The 17,807-nt window shown below is 33.7% G+C and overlaps 1 protein-coding gene across 2 annotated transcripts in view; it reads left to right on the top strand.

Moving 5' to 3' along the window:
- CHST9 (carbohydrate sulfotransferase 9) overlaps positions 1-17,807 on the top strand; it is a 322,915-nt gene that overhangs the window by 128,354 nt on the left and 176,754 nt on the right. The window contains exon 2 of one of the 2 annotated variants that reach the window (XM_049769567.1): positions 10,096-10,134. In XM_049769567.1, the coding sequence (XP_049625524.1) occupies positions 10,096-10,134 (39 nt within the window). Of the gene's footprint in view, positions 1-10,092; positions 10,135-17,807 lie in introns of those variants that run through there. The other variant, XR_007493786.1, reaches the window with a different exon arrangement.

Below are 17,807 nucleotides of genomic sequence, written 5' to 3'. Positions count from 1 at the left end.
AAAAATAAATGTAAGTAAACGCAAAACAAACATTTCTATATGTTTTAAGTAAATATAACAAATTAAGTAGCAAATTAATAATAAATTGAGATAAAAATAATGTTGGTCAAGGGGAAGAGAGAAACGAGGATAGGGATAGTAGGGATAGTTTTTGACCTATATATAATAACTTATGTATGTTATATACTAGATATACTAAATTCCTAGGTTTTGAATGTTGCTTGCTTAGATAATTTTCCTAAAAATATTTTACTAACTAGATGTTTTGACTGATATCTTGCATGTATATGTAAATTTATATATTCTGAGCATACCAGCGACACATACAGTGAGAAATGAGAGAGCAAAAGAGAGAGAGAACATACAACTAGAAGATACACTGTATTTCCAATGTTACATACTCAGTATCAGTGATTTGTATGGGAAGTTAATCTTTGCAATTCCAAAGTCTAGGCTTTCTTCACTATATAATGCTATTTCCTATGGAAGAGATAGGCTATAGTAAACTTGCATTTAAGTGAATTTCATGTATTAGTTTATATCATTCATGTATAGTACTTATTTTATATCTATGACTAGTAAGCAGTAATCATTGAATACTAATATCATAAACAGCAACAAATTTTGATATTCAAAAAGACAATTTTTTCTCTTAGTATACAAATGCACACCTGAAGAGTCCTTTTCCCCTAAGTCTTACATGAAGATAGCTAATCATGGCAATAGTAGTGTCCTGTGTGTCCTCAGGCTTGCTCTGCAAATCAGTCCTCATTATAATCTCACTGACCTGTCTGTAATTGAAACATTTAGTTAGAACATCTAAAAACATCTTCATCTCTAAATTGCCAGATAGTAAACAGAATTAAACAAAACTCTACTTTCCTTCTACTTTTCCTAGTTGACTCAGACGTGTAAAACTACTATGGATTCTATGATCAAAAAGGAAAAAAATACACTGAGCATTTTTCCTTTAAAATAAGAGTGAAACTAACCCATGCTAAAACATTCATAGGAGTTATCATTATTGTATTATTTGCTAGTTAAATTACTCCCCACCACTTGCCATCATTTTTAGAAGCATAAATAGCACATGCACAATAATTTTTGTTGTTATGATTCTATGCCCTCTTCATGGTGTATTTTTCCAAAGAAACATCAGACATAAATGAACATTTTCAGGTATCCTAGCAACAGGATGTGATTAATAATACCTCTCAGAGCAGGGCTGATAAACTGCCTGCAAGTGAACGTAAACTCAAATTGGCTACAGAGAAATTGGTAGTGCAATAAGGAAAGCTTGATAAGATTCCATGACAGCCTTTATTATATAAAGATGGAAGCAGGTAGAAGAAAGAGAGAGTACATTTTAAAAACATGTCTATATCTTAGGGTAAGAATAGAGTTTATAAAGCTTTATCTCTCTATATATTGTCACCTACAAATATAAGTAAAAATTTTATATAATATACTGTATCTATGTATATATGCATACATATGTATGTAGACTATATACATATAATCACGTCTATATAATGTTAATTAGATGTAATATAAGGTCCTAAGTTGCTATATAATAATGACCCTTCTAATTATGGGTGATTTATCATTGGATTGACATTTATGTGTCTGTGATTTTCATGAATAATAAGGGACTATGATTAAAGAACTATTTCTGTACTGAATGCTAAAACAAGCTATAAATTAATATATATTTAAGACTTCTCCATGCAACAATATCAAGTCTTGTCTAAAAGAGCTTTAAAAAAGCACCTAGACTCTCAGTTTATATGCCTAGTCATGAAATATGGAATTTTTTCAGAAGAAAAATTTTATCCTGAAAATTCTATTTTTATGAGATTATGCTTCATTTTTATTCCTCACAGGTGGAGTGCTACAAACCAGGTTTATGTAGAAGTAAGGTGCAAGCTATACTTTTATGTTTTGTTTTTAAACTAGAATCTGATCAAATAAAGTATACTTAGAATAAAATGCATCTTCATTATCCTGAAAGCCTCTCTGTTATTTTATCACCCATTTTCCTAACATAATAGCTTTCTAGGTTGTCAATTATAATGTAAATACCTGATAAAAGCTCTGTTCTTGGTTGTCCTTGCATTTAATGTTAACCATACTAAAATTTATTTCCTTTTTTTTTTTGCATTTTAAGAAATATTGGGGTATTACATAATTCTATTTGTCAACTCCACCCCACACATTTGTGTTCAGGGCATTCTGGGGGATAAGGAGACAGAGATGTAGGGTAAATTTCTCGTTCCAAAGGAAGCTAAAGTACAATTGGAAAGACAAGTCCACAATTAATAATTACCTGGATATTAGGTTATTGCTATGACCGATGTATCAAAAGAGCTAAAGAGTGTGGAAGAAAGGTGATTAATCATGAGAGAAAGGTGAGTTGGGAGTGGTGGCACAAAAGCTAGTCTCATAGTTCAAATCTGAACTCTAAGAATGAAGAGAATTTTGCTGTCAGGAATGATATGCAAGAGACTCCATGAGCAGAAACAGTGTGGATAGGGAGTAGAAACAGGTGTGATACCTATAATAACCGATGTGTTTATGTGGTGCTTTAGCCATTTTAGCAGAAAGTAGACTATACTGAGATCTTCTGGGTGATTCATTGGTATAATGAGGAAGTAGAATTTAATCCTTAAGAAGTACTGGAGTATAAAGATAAAAAAAAAAACAACTATCCATAAATCAAAGCAATTCCTTAGGAGATTGCAAAAAATAAATTTAGGAAGAAATACCATCAACACAAGTTGATGAACTAGTAAGAAATGGTAATCAGAAAGGAGTAATAAAAGTAAAATTCTCAAGAGAGAAAGTATGAAACTAATGGTGTGCAGGACAGATTTGATATGGAGGTTGAGAAAAAGAGAAGATATCATACTGTTTTGTTGTTTGTTTGTTTTCAGCCACACCCGGTGACACTCAGGGGTTACTCCTAGCTATGCACTCAGGAAACGCTCCTGGCTTGGTGGACTATATGGGATGCAGGGGGATTGAACCGCGGTCTGTCCTAGGCTAGCGCACGCAAGACAGATGCCTTACCGCTTGCACCACCACTCCAGCTCCAGAAGATATCGTTCTTAGCTTTTCATTTTAGGTGACCTTCATGTAAGCCTAAAACTTAGATTTTGGAACTACAAACTTGTCTGAATCACTTCTTTCTAAGAATGAGCATTAAATTTATAGTTATTAAGGTCATTTGTACAAAGCAAGATTCTAAAAAAAAAAACCTAGATTGTTGTATACAGCTAAGAAATGCAATTTGTGTCCATTGACAATATATTATCATCTCATTTCTCTTGTTTCTATTTTTCAAATTTGAATTTTAATGTGCATGTACCTAAGAATAGAATTATAAATTAATTCCTGTGACAAAACCAATAACACAATAAACTTATAAATAACACTTATATAGTACTCTACTGTTTATAAACCCCTTTCATATAACAGAAGAATGGAAACATCGTATTTTTAAAATATCATCAGCTGCATTTACAGCCTCTTCTCTAGAGCATCAATTGAAATTTGTTGTGAGGTGTTTCTTCTATGTTTTTCTGATTCAGCATGTGAATTTATTTAATCCTCAGAACATTATAGAGAATAGAATTTGATTCCTTATTGACTGATGATAGTCTTATTTGCTACAACCAATATCATTTAGGCATATTCGGTGATAAATTAATCTAGACTTTTGAAATTAAGTTCTTATTGATATTGATTATCAAGTACTGAATAACTATTTGCCCTAAATTTTCCATCTCAAAGCAACAAAAAACATTGAACCTCAATTTTTCTTGGAGAATCTAAAAAGGCTACCTAGATGATTCTAAGTCCCACAATTTTTTTTTTGGTGGGGGGGTCCACACCCTGTGACACTCAAGGGTTACTACTAACTCTGAGATCAGAAATTGCTCCTGGCTTGGGGGACCATATCGAACAGCGGTCCGTCCTAGGTCAGTCATGTGCAAGGTAAATGCCCTACCGCTGTGCCACCACTCCGGCCCCAGTCTCACAATTCTTGACAGTCTCCACAGTCAAGGTGCTGACATATATGCTGGTCTTGATTGAGGCCCATTAGTGGCACATTAATGCTCATGGCTAACAGAAGGTTTTGTTCCCCATCGACTACTGATGGCAATGCTAAGTTCATTAATGCATGCATGGACCTCTATGTATGGTTGCTTGGATGTCTATTTTTTTAATTTTTTTATTTTTAATTATGAGAACAAAGATGCAAATAAAGAGGACAAGGTAAAGTTACAGTGGAAGGACAATCACCCATAAACAGAATTCTCAGAAATCCCCTTGCTGATATCTGAACTTTGAACTTTCAGCCAAAGAACATTAAGAAAAATAAAACAGAACCCATTACAATTACTTTGTCCCACAAGTACCCAGATTGTAATACATTTCTTAGCAGCACACAAAGCAATCTAAAGCCATAAAACTTATGTAACTCCTTAAACATTGAAGGCAGGGGCCGGCGAGGTGGCGCTAGAGGTAAGGTGTCTGCCTTGCAAGCGCTAGCCAAGGAAAGGACCATGGTTCGATCCCCCGGCATCCCATATGATTCCCCCAAGCCAGGGGCAATTTCTGAGCATGTAGCCAGGAATAACCCCTGAGTATCAAACTGGTGTGGCCCCAAAAAACAAAAACCAAAGCAAAACAAAACAAAAAAACATTGAAGGCAAATTACTTTTCTACATTTCCATGCACATGCATGTTAGTTTAAGTTAACCTCAAAATTTTAAGTGGGTTGTTTTTCTTAAGGATTAGAGTCGAAGGAGCACAGTAAAAACGGTGTTAGAGTGGCAATTATTGTTTGCATAGGCCCACCAAAATATGAGGGACACGGAAAGGAAAAGCCTTGGCCTAAATACAAGGAGACCCTACCCCTGAAGTTTCCTGGCATAAGACCAACTCTAGGCTCCAGGCAAACTAGTTTGTCCAGCTTTGATGTCTTTATTATGTTTCTTTATTATTTGGCTTTTTGCACAAGAGTAATCTCAAAGAGCAAGATGTATTCCACGGTATTTTTTAGTGTCCACTTCTTCTCTATCATTTTTTGAGTATAAGAAGACCATTGATATTTTTTAGCCCGACACTTTGCTATATGAATCTATTGGTATGGTCTACCTCCACCTCAGGAGTCAGATTTCATAATTTATTTAAAATTCTGTATGTTAAATAGGTTGTATATGATTATATATGTTTTATGTATGTTGTATATAATTCACTGTGGAAGAGGAGCACACAAAGAGACTTAAGGGAGGAGGTGGTTTGAGGCCATACCTGCCTATGCTCAGAATTTTTTCACATTTCTGTTTTTGGGCATCACTACTGGCAGTGCTAGGATACCATATGCTGGGCCAAGTATTGAAACTATCTCTCTGGCCCCTATGGTTCCATTTTTATTTTTTTGTTGTTGTTGTTTTTGTTGTTTTTGTTGTTTTGGGGTTTGGGGGGCCACACCCAGTGATGCTCAGGAGTTACTCTTGGCTATGTGCTTAGAAATCCCTCCTGACTTGGGGGACCATATGGGACGCCGGTGATCAAACCTAGGTCCTTCCTGGGTCAGTCATGTGCTAGCACTCTGGCCCCTCAATTTTATATTATTTTGTTTTATTTTAGGGCTACATCCTTTAATGCTCAGGGGTTTCTCTTGGCTCTGCACTTAGAATTACTCCAGGTAATGAACAGGGGGCCATTTCAGATGCTGGCAATCACAGTCTCATAAGCACTGCCATCAGTGATCTTTGAGCATATACTCAAGAGTACCTAAGCAGCACTGGTGACCTATAAACAAAAGAAATAGTTATAATAGTATTAATAATAAAACAATAATAAACAAATTAATAAATTGATTAATAATTTTAATTCATAAAAATTAATAACTCTGTTTTTTTTATATTGTGTTTTTGGCCCCTATGGTATATTCCTAGGAGCAGTATTGCTTAGTTGCCTTAGTTTCTGTAATGTTTCTCTTGCTTAAGTTCTGAATTTTAATGTGTACAGAAAACCAGCTCTTTGGAAAGTCTTTAACTTTTATAAGAATAAATCATAAGAATAAGAGTCAAAGTATGGTGGTTAAGGTGTTTGTCTTGCATGTTAATTGATGTTTTATGAGGAAGATCCATATTGTTTTCCAAAACGGCTATCTCTTTCCATCAGCAGTGGAGAGTCCCTTTCCCTCACATCTGTGCCAGCACTCCTTGTTCTTATTCTCTGTGATATGTGCCAGTCTCTGTGGTATGAGATGATATCTCATTATAATTTTTATTTGCATCCTCCTAATGATTAGTGGTGTGGAACATTTTTTCATGTATCTTTTGGCCATCTGTATTTCTACTTTGAAGATTCTGTTCATCTCTTCTCACTTTTGGATTGGGTTAAATATTTTTCTTGTTAAGCTCTACCAGTGACATCTATCTTAGATATTAATCCCTTATCAGATGGATGGATGGATATCGGCACTCCTATAGTCGCAACACTGTTCACAATAGCCAGAATCTGAAAACAATCCAAGAACAGATAAGTAGATCAAGAAACTGTGGTACATCTACACAATGGAAAACTATGCAGCTGTTAAGAAAAGTCATGTCATGAAATTTATTTATACATGAATGGATGTAGAGAGTATTATGCTGATCAAAATGATTCAGAGGGATAAACATAAATGATTCTACTGATTTGTGGGTACTAAAAAAGATGGTATAATAATAATAATATCCAAGGACAATAAAATATGAGGGCCAAGACAACCATTTCACGGTAGGAAGCTTGTCACAAATAACCAGAGAGTGCAGTTAGGGCAGAAAAGTTATGACAATGATAATTGAAAATGATCTCTCTGAAAAACCACTGGATATTAAAAGGAAATAAAGTGAGATATATATTATAACCCTTCAGTAACAATATTGCAATCTCAAGTGTCTAAAAGGAATAAAATGAAAAGAGAGAAAGAGAGAGAGAGAGAAGAAAATTGTTTGCCACAGAGGCAAGCAAGGAGGAACAGGCAAGTTCAGGGCAGACAGGACATTTAGTGGCAGGAAATGAGCCACTAGTGAAGGGCGGTGTACATTGTATGACTGAAGCTCAATTATAAACAACTTTTTAACTGTGTATCTTGTGGTGATTCAAGAATTTATTTATACAAAAATAATAAAATAATAATAAAAATAATAATAAAATAAAAAGTGGAGACAGTCTTGCCTTACGACTGATCTCAGAGAGAAAACTTACAATTTTCACCACTGGCTTATAGTGGTTGGCATTTTTTATAGATGACCATTACTATCTTAAGGAAGTTTTAACCCTATTTTGTTTTTATCATGAATAAATTTTGGATTTTTCTCAAAACTTAAAAAATGTAATATTTCTCTTATATAAAGAATTCTAATTAAAGAGCAAAGAGTAGCTTGATTAATTAAAAAGCAAATATGGAACTATCCTGTCATGCATGCTAATGAATGAAATCTTTAAAAGAATATTTATGTCATTTATCTATTTGAATCAGTCAAATAAATTGCATCAAACAAGTCTTCTGGAAAAGAACCTGAATAAATAAAATATGCCATTTATCATGATGCCAGTTAAATAAATTCTATACTTCTGACATCTGCAAAAGAGTATACATGTTTACCTTATATTTAAGAGTTTTCAAAGACATGAGGGCATCAAGATAAACTTAATAAAAATTTACGTGTAGCTTCTGTGATTAAGCAAACTTTGAGTTACTAGTTCCACAGTGAAAAACTATGAGCTGGCAAGAAAACTGGGTAGAAGCAAGGTCTTGCTTACAATATGACAAAATCTTGGCTCTCAGAGAACAGTGGAGCTTCCATACACCATTGTTATTTGAATAAACATGCTTAAAAGTCCCACAACCAAGCAGAACATTGGTTGTGCTCTGCTCAAGCTGTTGTCCCATCTTGTTATCTTTATGTGGCCCAAATCAATGAAAGTGAAGTCATTTCCTCATACCCATCTTCCTCAAAACCCACTTAATCTCCAAGCCCTCTCTTTCTTTCATGTTCTTTTTCCCCTCTCTGCTAAAATTACGCTCTTATAATCTACCAATAGTCACGGAAGCAGACACTTTTGGGTACTCTTGATACCTCCCCCATACTCAATAAAATTTTATTTGTAGCCATAAGCCTACATTTTATTGAGCTCCATGGAGCCCTGTTCTAGTAACTTCTCAGAGTCTCACATCATCAAACTGAAAAAGAATTTCCTTTCCATATTGTCTACAGTTCACCCCTCAGTGAACTACTATTACAACTCAGATGCACTCCCTCATCAACATCTATCCTCCAAAGAGGGGCAGTTTCATTGTCTGAATTTTCTAATCTCTCCCATGATCTTTGCTTAGCACTCTATCATTCTGCCCCCCACCCCCCATCTACATCTTGTTCTTCCCTTCTTTCTGGCACTTCACATGATCTGGCACTTCACAATTCACTAACGTCTAGGCCTTATCATTTCTCTCTCCTCGGTATCGTTTATATCTATCTTTTCTATCTTCTCTATTCCTGTACCCAAGATTCTCTCTCCTCAGTATAGTTTATATCTATCTTTTCTATCTTCTCTATTCCTGTACCCAAGATCTACTCCCATTATCTTATTTACCTCTATATTTATTTATATATTACCTTCTATTAATATAAGGTTTTTTTGTTTGTTTTTCGGCCACACCCGTTTGATGCTCAGGTGTTACACCTGGCTAAGCGCTCAGAAATTGCCCCTGGCTTGGGGGGACCATATGGGACACCAGGGGATCGAACCGCGGTCCTGATCCTTGGCTAGCGCTTGCAAGGCAGACACCTTACCTCTAGCACCACCTCGCCGGCCCCTAATTTAAGTATTTAAAAAAAAAACTTTTGTGTTCTTTGGGGCGGGAGGCACACCTATCAATTAATATTCAGGATTTAGCCCTGACTCTACTCTCAAGGTTTATGCCTTATAAGGCATGGGGGACGATATGGGGGTGACAAGGATCAAATTTGGGTCAGTTGTACACAATGAAAGTATCCTACCCACTCTACTTTCTCTACAGCCTCTTTGTATAGTTTTTAAAGTAAGCACTAGGGCTTGAGAGATGGTGAAAGGTCAAGGGACTTGCCCTATGTGCAGCTCATCCCCGTTCAATTCCCAGCTCACCTGAAGGATTACTATGAATTACTCTTTAGCATAGAGCCAGAAATATACCCTGAGTACTCCCAGATATAATTCCAAAATTCATAAATTAATAAAAAATAAGAAAATCTCTAAACATGACCTTAGTTAATAATACCCATAACTTGCATTAACTCCTTTGCCTAGAATCATGCTTTTTCTTTTCACTTTCCCCAAATCTTACGTATTTTTCAAGATCCAAATAAAATATTATTTTCTCCCTAACTTCATGGGTACCCCTTTAAAAATAATCAGTTTATAATATATGTGGAAGGGAATATCCAGCTGTATTCAGAGCTGACTGTGTGACTCTATGTTCAAGGATCAATCTCGTCAGTGCTTAGAGAACCATATGTGGTGCTGGACATTGAACCAACACAGGTCAGGTACAAAGCACTCTACTATTGCTCTGACCCATATCTTCTCATATTTTAAAATATTCTAAGGGAATAGCATAGGGTGTTTGAGCCCTAACACTGTAAAAAACAAACTGTCTTACACATTCTATACTTTGATTTCAATTTGCTTTGTCACTTCTTATTCATCCAAAGTAGAGTATAAGGCTATAACCTTGTGTTAGTCCTGTAATTTGTCCTATGGGATTTTTTTACCATATAGATTTACTGTTAAATTAATTATGATTACAAACAGTACTTCAAAAACCTAATAACATATTTGATGAATACTCATTTATTTTTGACTTTCACAAATTGATTTGAGAACATTTTTCTTTTCTTTTTACTGTGCCCAATCATCACAATAAGCATGTTGGACATGCTTCTAGTTATTGAGGTAATTACTGTGAATACTGCTCTAAACTGGGCTTTCATTTAAATTACATCATATTCTTATGATCCCACACTGCAACTAATCAAATACTTTTTATTTCAGGGAGAGTGGAGAAGAAAAAAGAACTAAAAGCAACGTCAGGTAGGATTTGACTAATTGGTTCCAAATTTACTCATTGTTTTTATTGTTATCTTAAAATATTTTGCTACTCAATGATCTCACTATCTGTGATATTTAAAGTAACAGGATGGGAGAATGAAATGGGTTAGGGAGAGAGATGAAGATTACATCTGACCCTAGATTATAGAAATCAGATACCACATAGAGTCCTCTGAGTAATGCCAGGAGAAATCCTTACTTGGGGGTAAACCCTGAACATCTCTGGGTGTGGATCCTCACCAAAAAATAAATATCAAAGTAATTGATTCTTGCGTTTCTAAGTTCTCAACTGCATACAACATTATGTGATGTTTGTGTACAATGACATTTGAAAATGGAAGGATCTGTAATATAAAATTAGTTTCTAACTTTCCACAACTTGATTTTTGGGTCTAAGTAATAAGGTAAAATAATTTTTTATTTATCAAGTAAGTGTTTTCATAGAGCAGTCTTTTATACACCAGTGCTCAGAAATTACTATTAATAATTGATAATTCTAATTTGGTATATATACCTATTTGTGTCATCCTTTTCAAGTCTCCACCAATCCATCAGTTTTATCATTTGTGACATCAACAGCTGCCAACATAAAAACACATTGCTCACAGCTACTATCTTTTTCCAATTTCATTTTTATTTGGTATCAAGGTATTTTATGTTTTCTATGTAAAGGAATATAAATACCTGCATTAATATAAAAGTATATCAACAGTTTAAAACCTGTCTCTCTTCTCATTACAAACCAAAGCATTCATGAATAGAAGCAATAGTACATCAGGTAGGGCATTTGTCTTGTATGAGACTGACCCAGGTTTGATCCCCAGCATCCCATATGGTTTTTTAGCCTGCCAGTAGTGATCCCTGAGCACAGAGCCAGGAGTAAGCTCTGATCATTGCTGTATGTGGCTCCAAAAACAATAAAAAATATAGAGTAAACAAAACAAAACAAAAACACAACCTTTGCATTTATCTCAATACAAGTGAGGAACTTATTGCCTCCAGAATTTCTCTCTTAAATGATATCGCTATATTTCACTCTCCTTTTGAATTTTCTAAGTTAGAACATAAGTAACAACAAAAATGATAAAGCAAAAAAACCTCTGATTTCCTTCTATATAATTACTGTTCCCCTGTGTGTTGATGGGTGGGAGGGTGGGAATGTGTAGATTTCTAAAATGTTAATACTCTTATTCTGTAAATAATTACTTTTTCATAAACTTTATAGTTCAAAAGAAAGCTGTCAACAAAATGTCTAAATTGAATGTAAGTTTTCTTTTTAATATATCATGGATTCTTAAATCAATGTGATCCAAAGAACTAGACACAGAAGCAGGACAAAAACTCAGATTTCTTTATTTTTAATATTCATCCTGTTTTCTACCATCCTAACCAAAATTCTTGATATTATGTTAATGTATTCTTTTGCAAAATATTTTTCAACTATTGAGAAACCATCTACATTTTGGGTTTTCTTTTTCATAACTGTACAGCTGCAGGCAGTGGGGCTAACAAGATCCATTCTGAACATGCAGCAGCATTTGACATTGAATTCATAGCCTCATACTTGCCATTGGAGCTTCTTAAGCCACTGAACCTGAGCTCTTTGTGGTCAGGGATCCCTAATAGCATGTATACATGACACTAGGGTTTCACCTTATCTTATACTTGTTTAGCAAACATTTAAGCATCATCTTCTTGGCTCCTAATAATTTATTTTTAATTAAGATTTACTGATTTACCATGAGTTTTCAGTACTGTTTATATTTCAGGAGTATAACTTTATACTTGTACAAAAAGTATGAACAATAAAAGTGTAAAGTATAAAACAACACCAAAATTCTGATGTAGTCCCACAATCAACTTAACCCCCTCTACCTACTATTTCTGCTCCCAGATATTTTCCAAGACACTATTATTTTTGTTATTTATAAGTTTGTTTTTTGGGTTATTTATATTTTTTATATAAGAGAAAGAATATTTCTTCCATGTCCTAACTTGTTTCATTAGAACAATCACCATAATATTTAATATATTCTCTAAAAGGCAAAGCCTCATCTTTTCAATAATAAAGTAATAGTCTCATGGTCAGTGTTGCTTTATCTGCTTTGTTCATTTCACCCATTCTCACAATATTTTATTTTTTTGGTTTTTGGGTCACACCCGGCAGTGCTCAGGGGTTACTCCTGGCTCTATGCTCAGAAATCACTCCTGACAGGCTCAGGGGATCATATGGGATACCAGGATTCGAACCACCAATCTTCTGCATGCAAGGCAAATGCCTTGCCTCCATGCTATCTCTTCATCCCCTCATTCCCACAATATTTTAAAACAGATACATGTATCACATCATTTCATCTCTGAATAATAGTTTGGTATATGCTTCTACAAGACTTGTACCATTATTACACTTTAAAAAAAACTAATTTCTTAGAATCACCAAAAGTCTTATCATTTCATGAAATTTTTTTTGCTTTTGTAAAATGTGCATTTTGCTAAAAATTCAAATATAACATACTTTTTAATTGAGATTTATATGTCTGTACATATGTTCTAACATTTAGGTTACCTTTTCTGTGATTTTTTCCTAGACATTTTTATGTAAACCATTTAGCTGGTGTTTGGTCATATCTCGTGATTTAGGTTTTTATTTCTCTAATAATAAGAGACATTGAGCATATTTGCATGTAGTCTGGGTGAATTGTATGCCTTTGTTAAAGATATGTCCTTTCCAAATGTATTTTGTCTAGTTTTGGGATTAGATTTTTGTTCTTTCTTGATTTCTGTGAGCTCTTTACATATTTTAGATATCAACCTCTGATCAAACATATGTATAAATATCTTCCCTCATTCAGTTGGTTGCTGTTTCTTGTGGTAGTTTCATAGTATAAACTATTTCTTATATATTTATATAACTATCTATACATATAAACAAACTTTTTAAAATATTTCAGCTTGATATACTTGGTGATTTTTTCCTTTGATTTTCCATAGAGTTGAAGTCTTTATTTCATGTGTTGGATTGTGTTGCATATGTTTTCTTGTTCATAGCTTGGGTCATATATTCAATTAAATATATCAATATGTTTTATTCTTTTAGGATTAATTGTTTGATAGTAAATAATTATAAAATTTTATTTTTTGCACATAATTGTCCTCATTTTAAATACTATTTGTTAATTTCTTTCTTCATTGTATGGTCTTATCTCATGATTATGAAATGTATGAAATATTTATTTAATGTAGCAGAAAAATCAAAGCTAAAGTCATCTAGTTGAGCTGTAAAGAATACTAAAAATGTATGCTATTATAATCCTGATCTCACTAACTACCTCTTTACCATTTATTTATTTTTTATGATATAATATCTTTAAATGAAGTTTAAAACATTTAGAAACATCTTGTTCATTTTCATAGTTTTCAAAAAGGTACTTCTGAAGAAAAACAATATTTTTAACTCAATTCAAAGGTGAAGTATATTATTGGAAATTCAGCAAATGGTAGACCATCTGCTTTGTAAACAGTTTCTTGGTGCTTACTTCTTGACTGGGCTTTTCACTTCCTTGAAATATGCTTAAACTTTGAATCTTTTCAACCCACATTGAACATGAAGCCATTCAGGACTAAAAAAAAACCTAGTTTAATAGATTCTGACTACATTATTCTACCTATCCAAAAATAGATGCTTGTTACTAATTTAGTGGATGCATTTTTTACATATATGCATATTGTAACTATTTTTCCTATATTTTTTATCTTTACTACTTTTATCGTGCTTTTTTATGCGCTACAAAAAAGCAACAATCCAGAAATCTTTGCAATATTTTTTTAAAATATCACTCAAAAGTTAACACAAAAAATCTACTTTGTCATTATACTAATTATTGGAGACCAGCAAATTTGTAGAAATGACAGGCTGATTGTGTTATGATAAATATTAAAGCAGACTATCATTTTTAAAGCCCATGATTATTTGGGTGAATTTATATTGTAATTTTCTTCATGTGTCATTGTAATTTTGTGAATCACTATTCCAGTTACAAACAAGTTTAAAAATTTGTTCATAGCTTCCAAAAATTTTTGTCTTGGATTAATCTAGTTTGGCAACACAGAGGACAGAAAAGGAAGCTGAGGCATTCATAAACTTATATATTCAAGTTTTTAAACATTTGTGTGATTCAAGCTTTGTGTTTCATATAGAGATGCAATGCAGTGAATAAGATATGACATTGGTGTTCATTATTCCTTCACTTTTAGCTATGGGAGAAAAATTAGTATAGACAATTCTGAAATAGTGTGAAGATGGCCGTTTAGAGATGTACGCACAAGGTGCCATGCCAATTCCAAGGAAATCACAGGAAGCAGAGACTTGAGTTGATTATTGAAGAAAGACTTGAAATAGTTTAACAAAGAGAAAGGGTTTGTTATCTAAAAATATAAGCAGAGAAAAAAAATGACAGTTATCTATACTAAAAGTTAATGGTCAAATGACATTACAACATAATTCTATACAGATAAAAAGTAAGGTATTTGTCTAGGAAAAGTAAAAATAAGCTATAAGGGTCATTCTGCCATTCCATGGAGTTTGGTTTTTAGTAGGTGTTGGAAGCTCATGTAGTATATTAAGGAATTGGATTATATATTAGCAATGTATATTTACAAAATCTTTCTATAAGATATATGGTTTGAAAAGGTGGATAACTAGTTAGCAAAATTGGGCAGTACATCATTTTTTATCTTTTAGAAACAAAGGATAAAGGTATTTGGAGTCTTAAATATGACAACGGTTCCAGAGAGTAAATCAAGAAATTGAAAATATTTGTAACTATATTTGACTTGTGCAAAAAAAAATATGGAGTTAAATGACTCAGTACAAGTTTTCTATCAAAGAAGTGGAAGAAATCCTACATAGGGAATATAGGAGGAAGGTTAAGTCTGGTGAACAAATACGATAAATTGATTGGTACCATATTGATTATAATATGATCTATGCAATATAGAATCAACAATGTCTAGCTTGTCATATTTTATTGACATTAATATCTGGGACTGTAGAGAGAGATCTATATAAAATCTTTACCTTTTAAATCATCACTATCTGGATAAGACTTGCAACACTGCTTATGAATGACTTAAACAAAAAGTAATAATTGTGAGAAAAGACGGAACAGGGAATGTTCTTGGGGGAAAATTAACATTAGTACAAGAATAATATAATAGAAACAGAGACTGAGAGTCTAAGAAAGATTAAGCAAAGTTTTTCTGTGAAAATTAACTACATACTGCCTTAGAATCCATGAGAGATAAAATTCAATAAAATAAGCACTTAGAAAAGTCTTGCCAGAGTTGTAGGGAAAATTCCCAGGTCACCACAGGAAAATTGTTTTCATTATATTTGAAAACCAGGTAGCAATGAATAAACTGTGTTGACTGGACCTATAAAACCAATACTTATTTTTATAGTTTGTGAAGGACAGGCGAGAGAAACAAAGATAAGTGGGCATAATCATTAAGACATTAAGTCAGAAAAATTGGGACATGCCACTTCCCAAATGGAGTCAGAAGGACCAAAGATCCCAACCAGTGAGTTTTCGCCAGTCAGACCTGAAGCTTATTGCATGAACCCAAGATAGCGCTTGGGTCTTGAAATGACACAAATATCAGGGCCACCCAAGAGGTGCTCAAGGGTCCTCCAAAACTATACACAGAGTTGGACCAGGTGAAGCTAAGGGAACCATTTGGTGCTGGGGATTCAAGTGGGTTTTGTGCCTTAACCCCCTATACTCAAATCATGCCTGGATATTACTTAAATCAGGGTATACCAATTCAGTGTTCAGTGCTTTCTATTTTTCCATCTAAAATGACCTTACTAAAAAAGAAGTGATAATACAGTAAGTAAGGGGTTTGCCTTACATATGACTAACCAAGGTTTGGTCCTTAGCACCCCTAATTTTCCTTGATTCCCTCCAGGAGTGTTCCCTGAGCACAGAGTCAGGAGTAGTCCCTGAATGCTTTAGGGTCTGACCCCCCAAAAAATGGCCTTGTAAAGTTTGTTTATGATCAATATTTTTAAAACTTAAAAATTGAGAAATAGAACAATTAAATAACTTTGGCTCCTAATATTAACTGAAAGAGACAAAAATAAAATCTAGATAGTTATGGCTGGAGCCATCTTATACCACTGAGGAAAGTAACTTAAAAAAACTTGTATGACTCTCTTCCCAGTTTTTCAGTCAATCTTGTGAGTAGTGTCCAATTGGATAGTAGAAGTAATTACACTATAGAAATAGACAAACATTGCAAATCAGGTTTGATGGTTGTTTAGTTCCCAGAAAACTAGTTGTTAGACATGTGCACAAATTTTCTACATGGTATGGTATGGTATGGCATGGCATGGCATGGCATGGCATGGCATGGCATGGCATGGCATGGCATGGTATGGTATGGTATGGTATGCTATGGTAGCAGAGCCTAAGCAATTTCCATTAACCAGCAAGTGTGATGATATAGCAAAGCTGCAACTTAAACCCAGACCTCTGTTCTACTCCCCACCTAATTTAAGATCTAGATTAGATTGAAAAAAAAATTTTGAAAAATATCTTTTGAAGTAGAAAGCCTTTCTCAAGTACAGGTGTGGGTGGGGTGGGGAGGAGGGAGATCTGGGAAATTGGTGGTGGGAATCTTGCACTGGTGAAGGGGGGTGTTCTTTACATGACTGTAATCATACAACTATAATCATGTTTGTTATCATGGTGTTTAAATAAAGATAATTTAAAAAAAGAGAAAAATATCCTTTCTTCATTAATGCCCAAACAGCTATGGTTGATATAAATAAACTTATAACTTCCATTCTTTATTTCCAAGCTACCAATTTTCTACTTTGACCTTCTAACCCATACATCTCTGAGTATGTTTGAAGTTTTTAAAATAGCCTCTTAAGGAATTGGCTACCAAAACTATGTTAATGAATTCTATTTTTTAAATAACCAATTTTTCGGGGTTTATAGTTTCAGAATAATATTTATTTTTAAGCTAAAGAATCTTAGATGACACTTTTGCCCACAAAGTATAAGACTTACAAGAGGACTGTTCATTAAAGAGAAGTACTGAAGAGTTTCTTTTTAAACAAACTTCATTTTCCAGTCAGTTGAATTTAAGAGAGTGAATAACAACACAGCTGTGCCACATTATTTCAAAAATACCTTAAATTTTATTGTACAAGGCTGCATTAAAAACAGTTCATGTAAGCAAACTAAGCAAATCTGATATGATAGTAGTTAATGTAGGAGAAATTGCCATGCCACTTCATGTTATAAAAATGCAGATATAAAAACATCTTCCTGCAAATCCTTTCTCATATTTAATTTGAGTTACTATTAGAGTGCTCAGAACAGAATTTACTTGCACACAGTTGAATGTTGAAACATGATTTCTTTAGGATGCAGGGAAAAAATATGATCTTTAGGTGCATCACAATAAATTTCATCCTAAGAACTTGTATAAATGAAAAAGATAAACTTTTATTGGGTTGATTTTTGAATGATGTATATGTGCATGTGAATATATATGTATAAATGTGTTACTTTCTTTCAAAAGGTAAAATAAAAAAAATTTCTAATTTTTATATAAAATTACCTTATACTATCATCAGAAATTAC

This window comes from Suncus etruscus, chromosome 3 (genome assembly GCF_024139225.1).
Source record: "Suncus etruscus isolate mSunEtr1 chromosome 3, mSunEtr1.pri.cur, whole genome shotgun sequence".
Taxonomy (NCBI): Eukaryota; Metazoa; Chordata; class Mammalia; order Eulipotyphla; family Soricidae; genus Suncus; species Suncus etruscus.
Note: the sequence above shows the minus strand (reverse complement) of the source record. Positions and strands in the feature narration are given on the sequence as shown.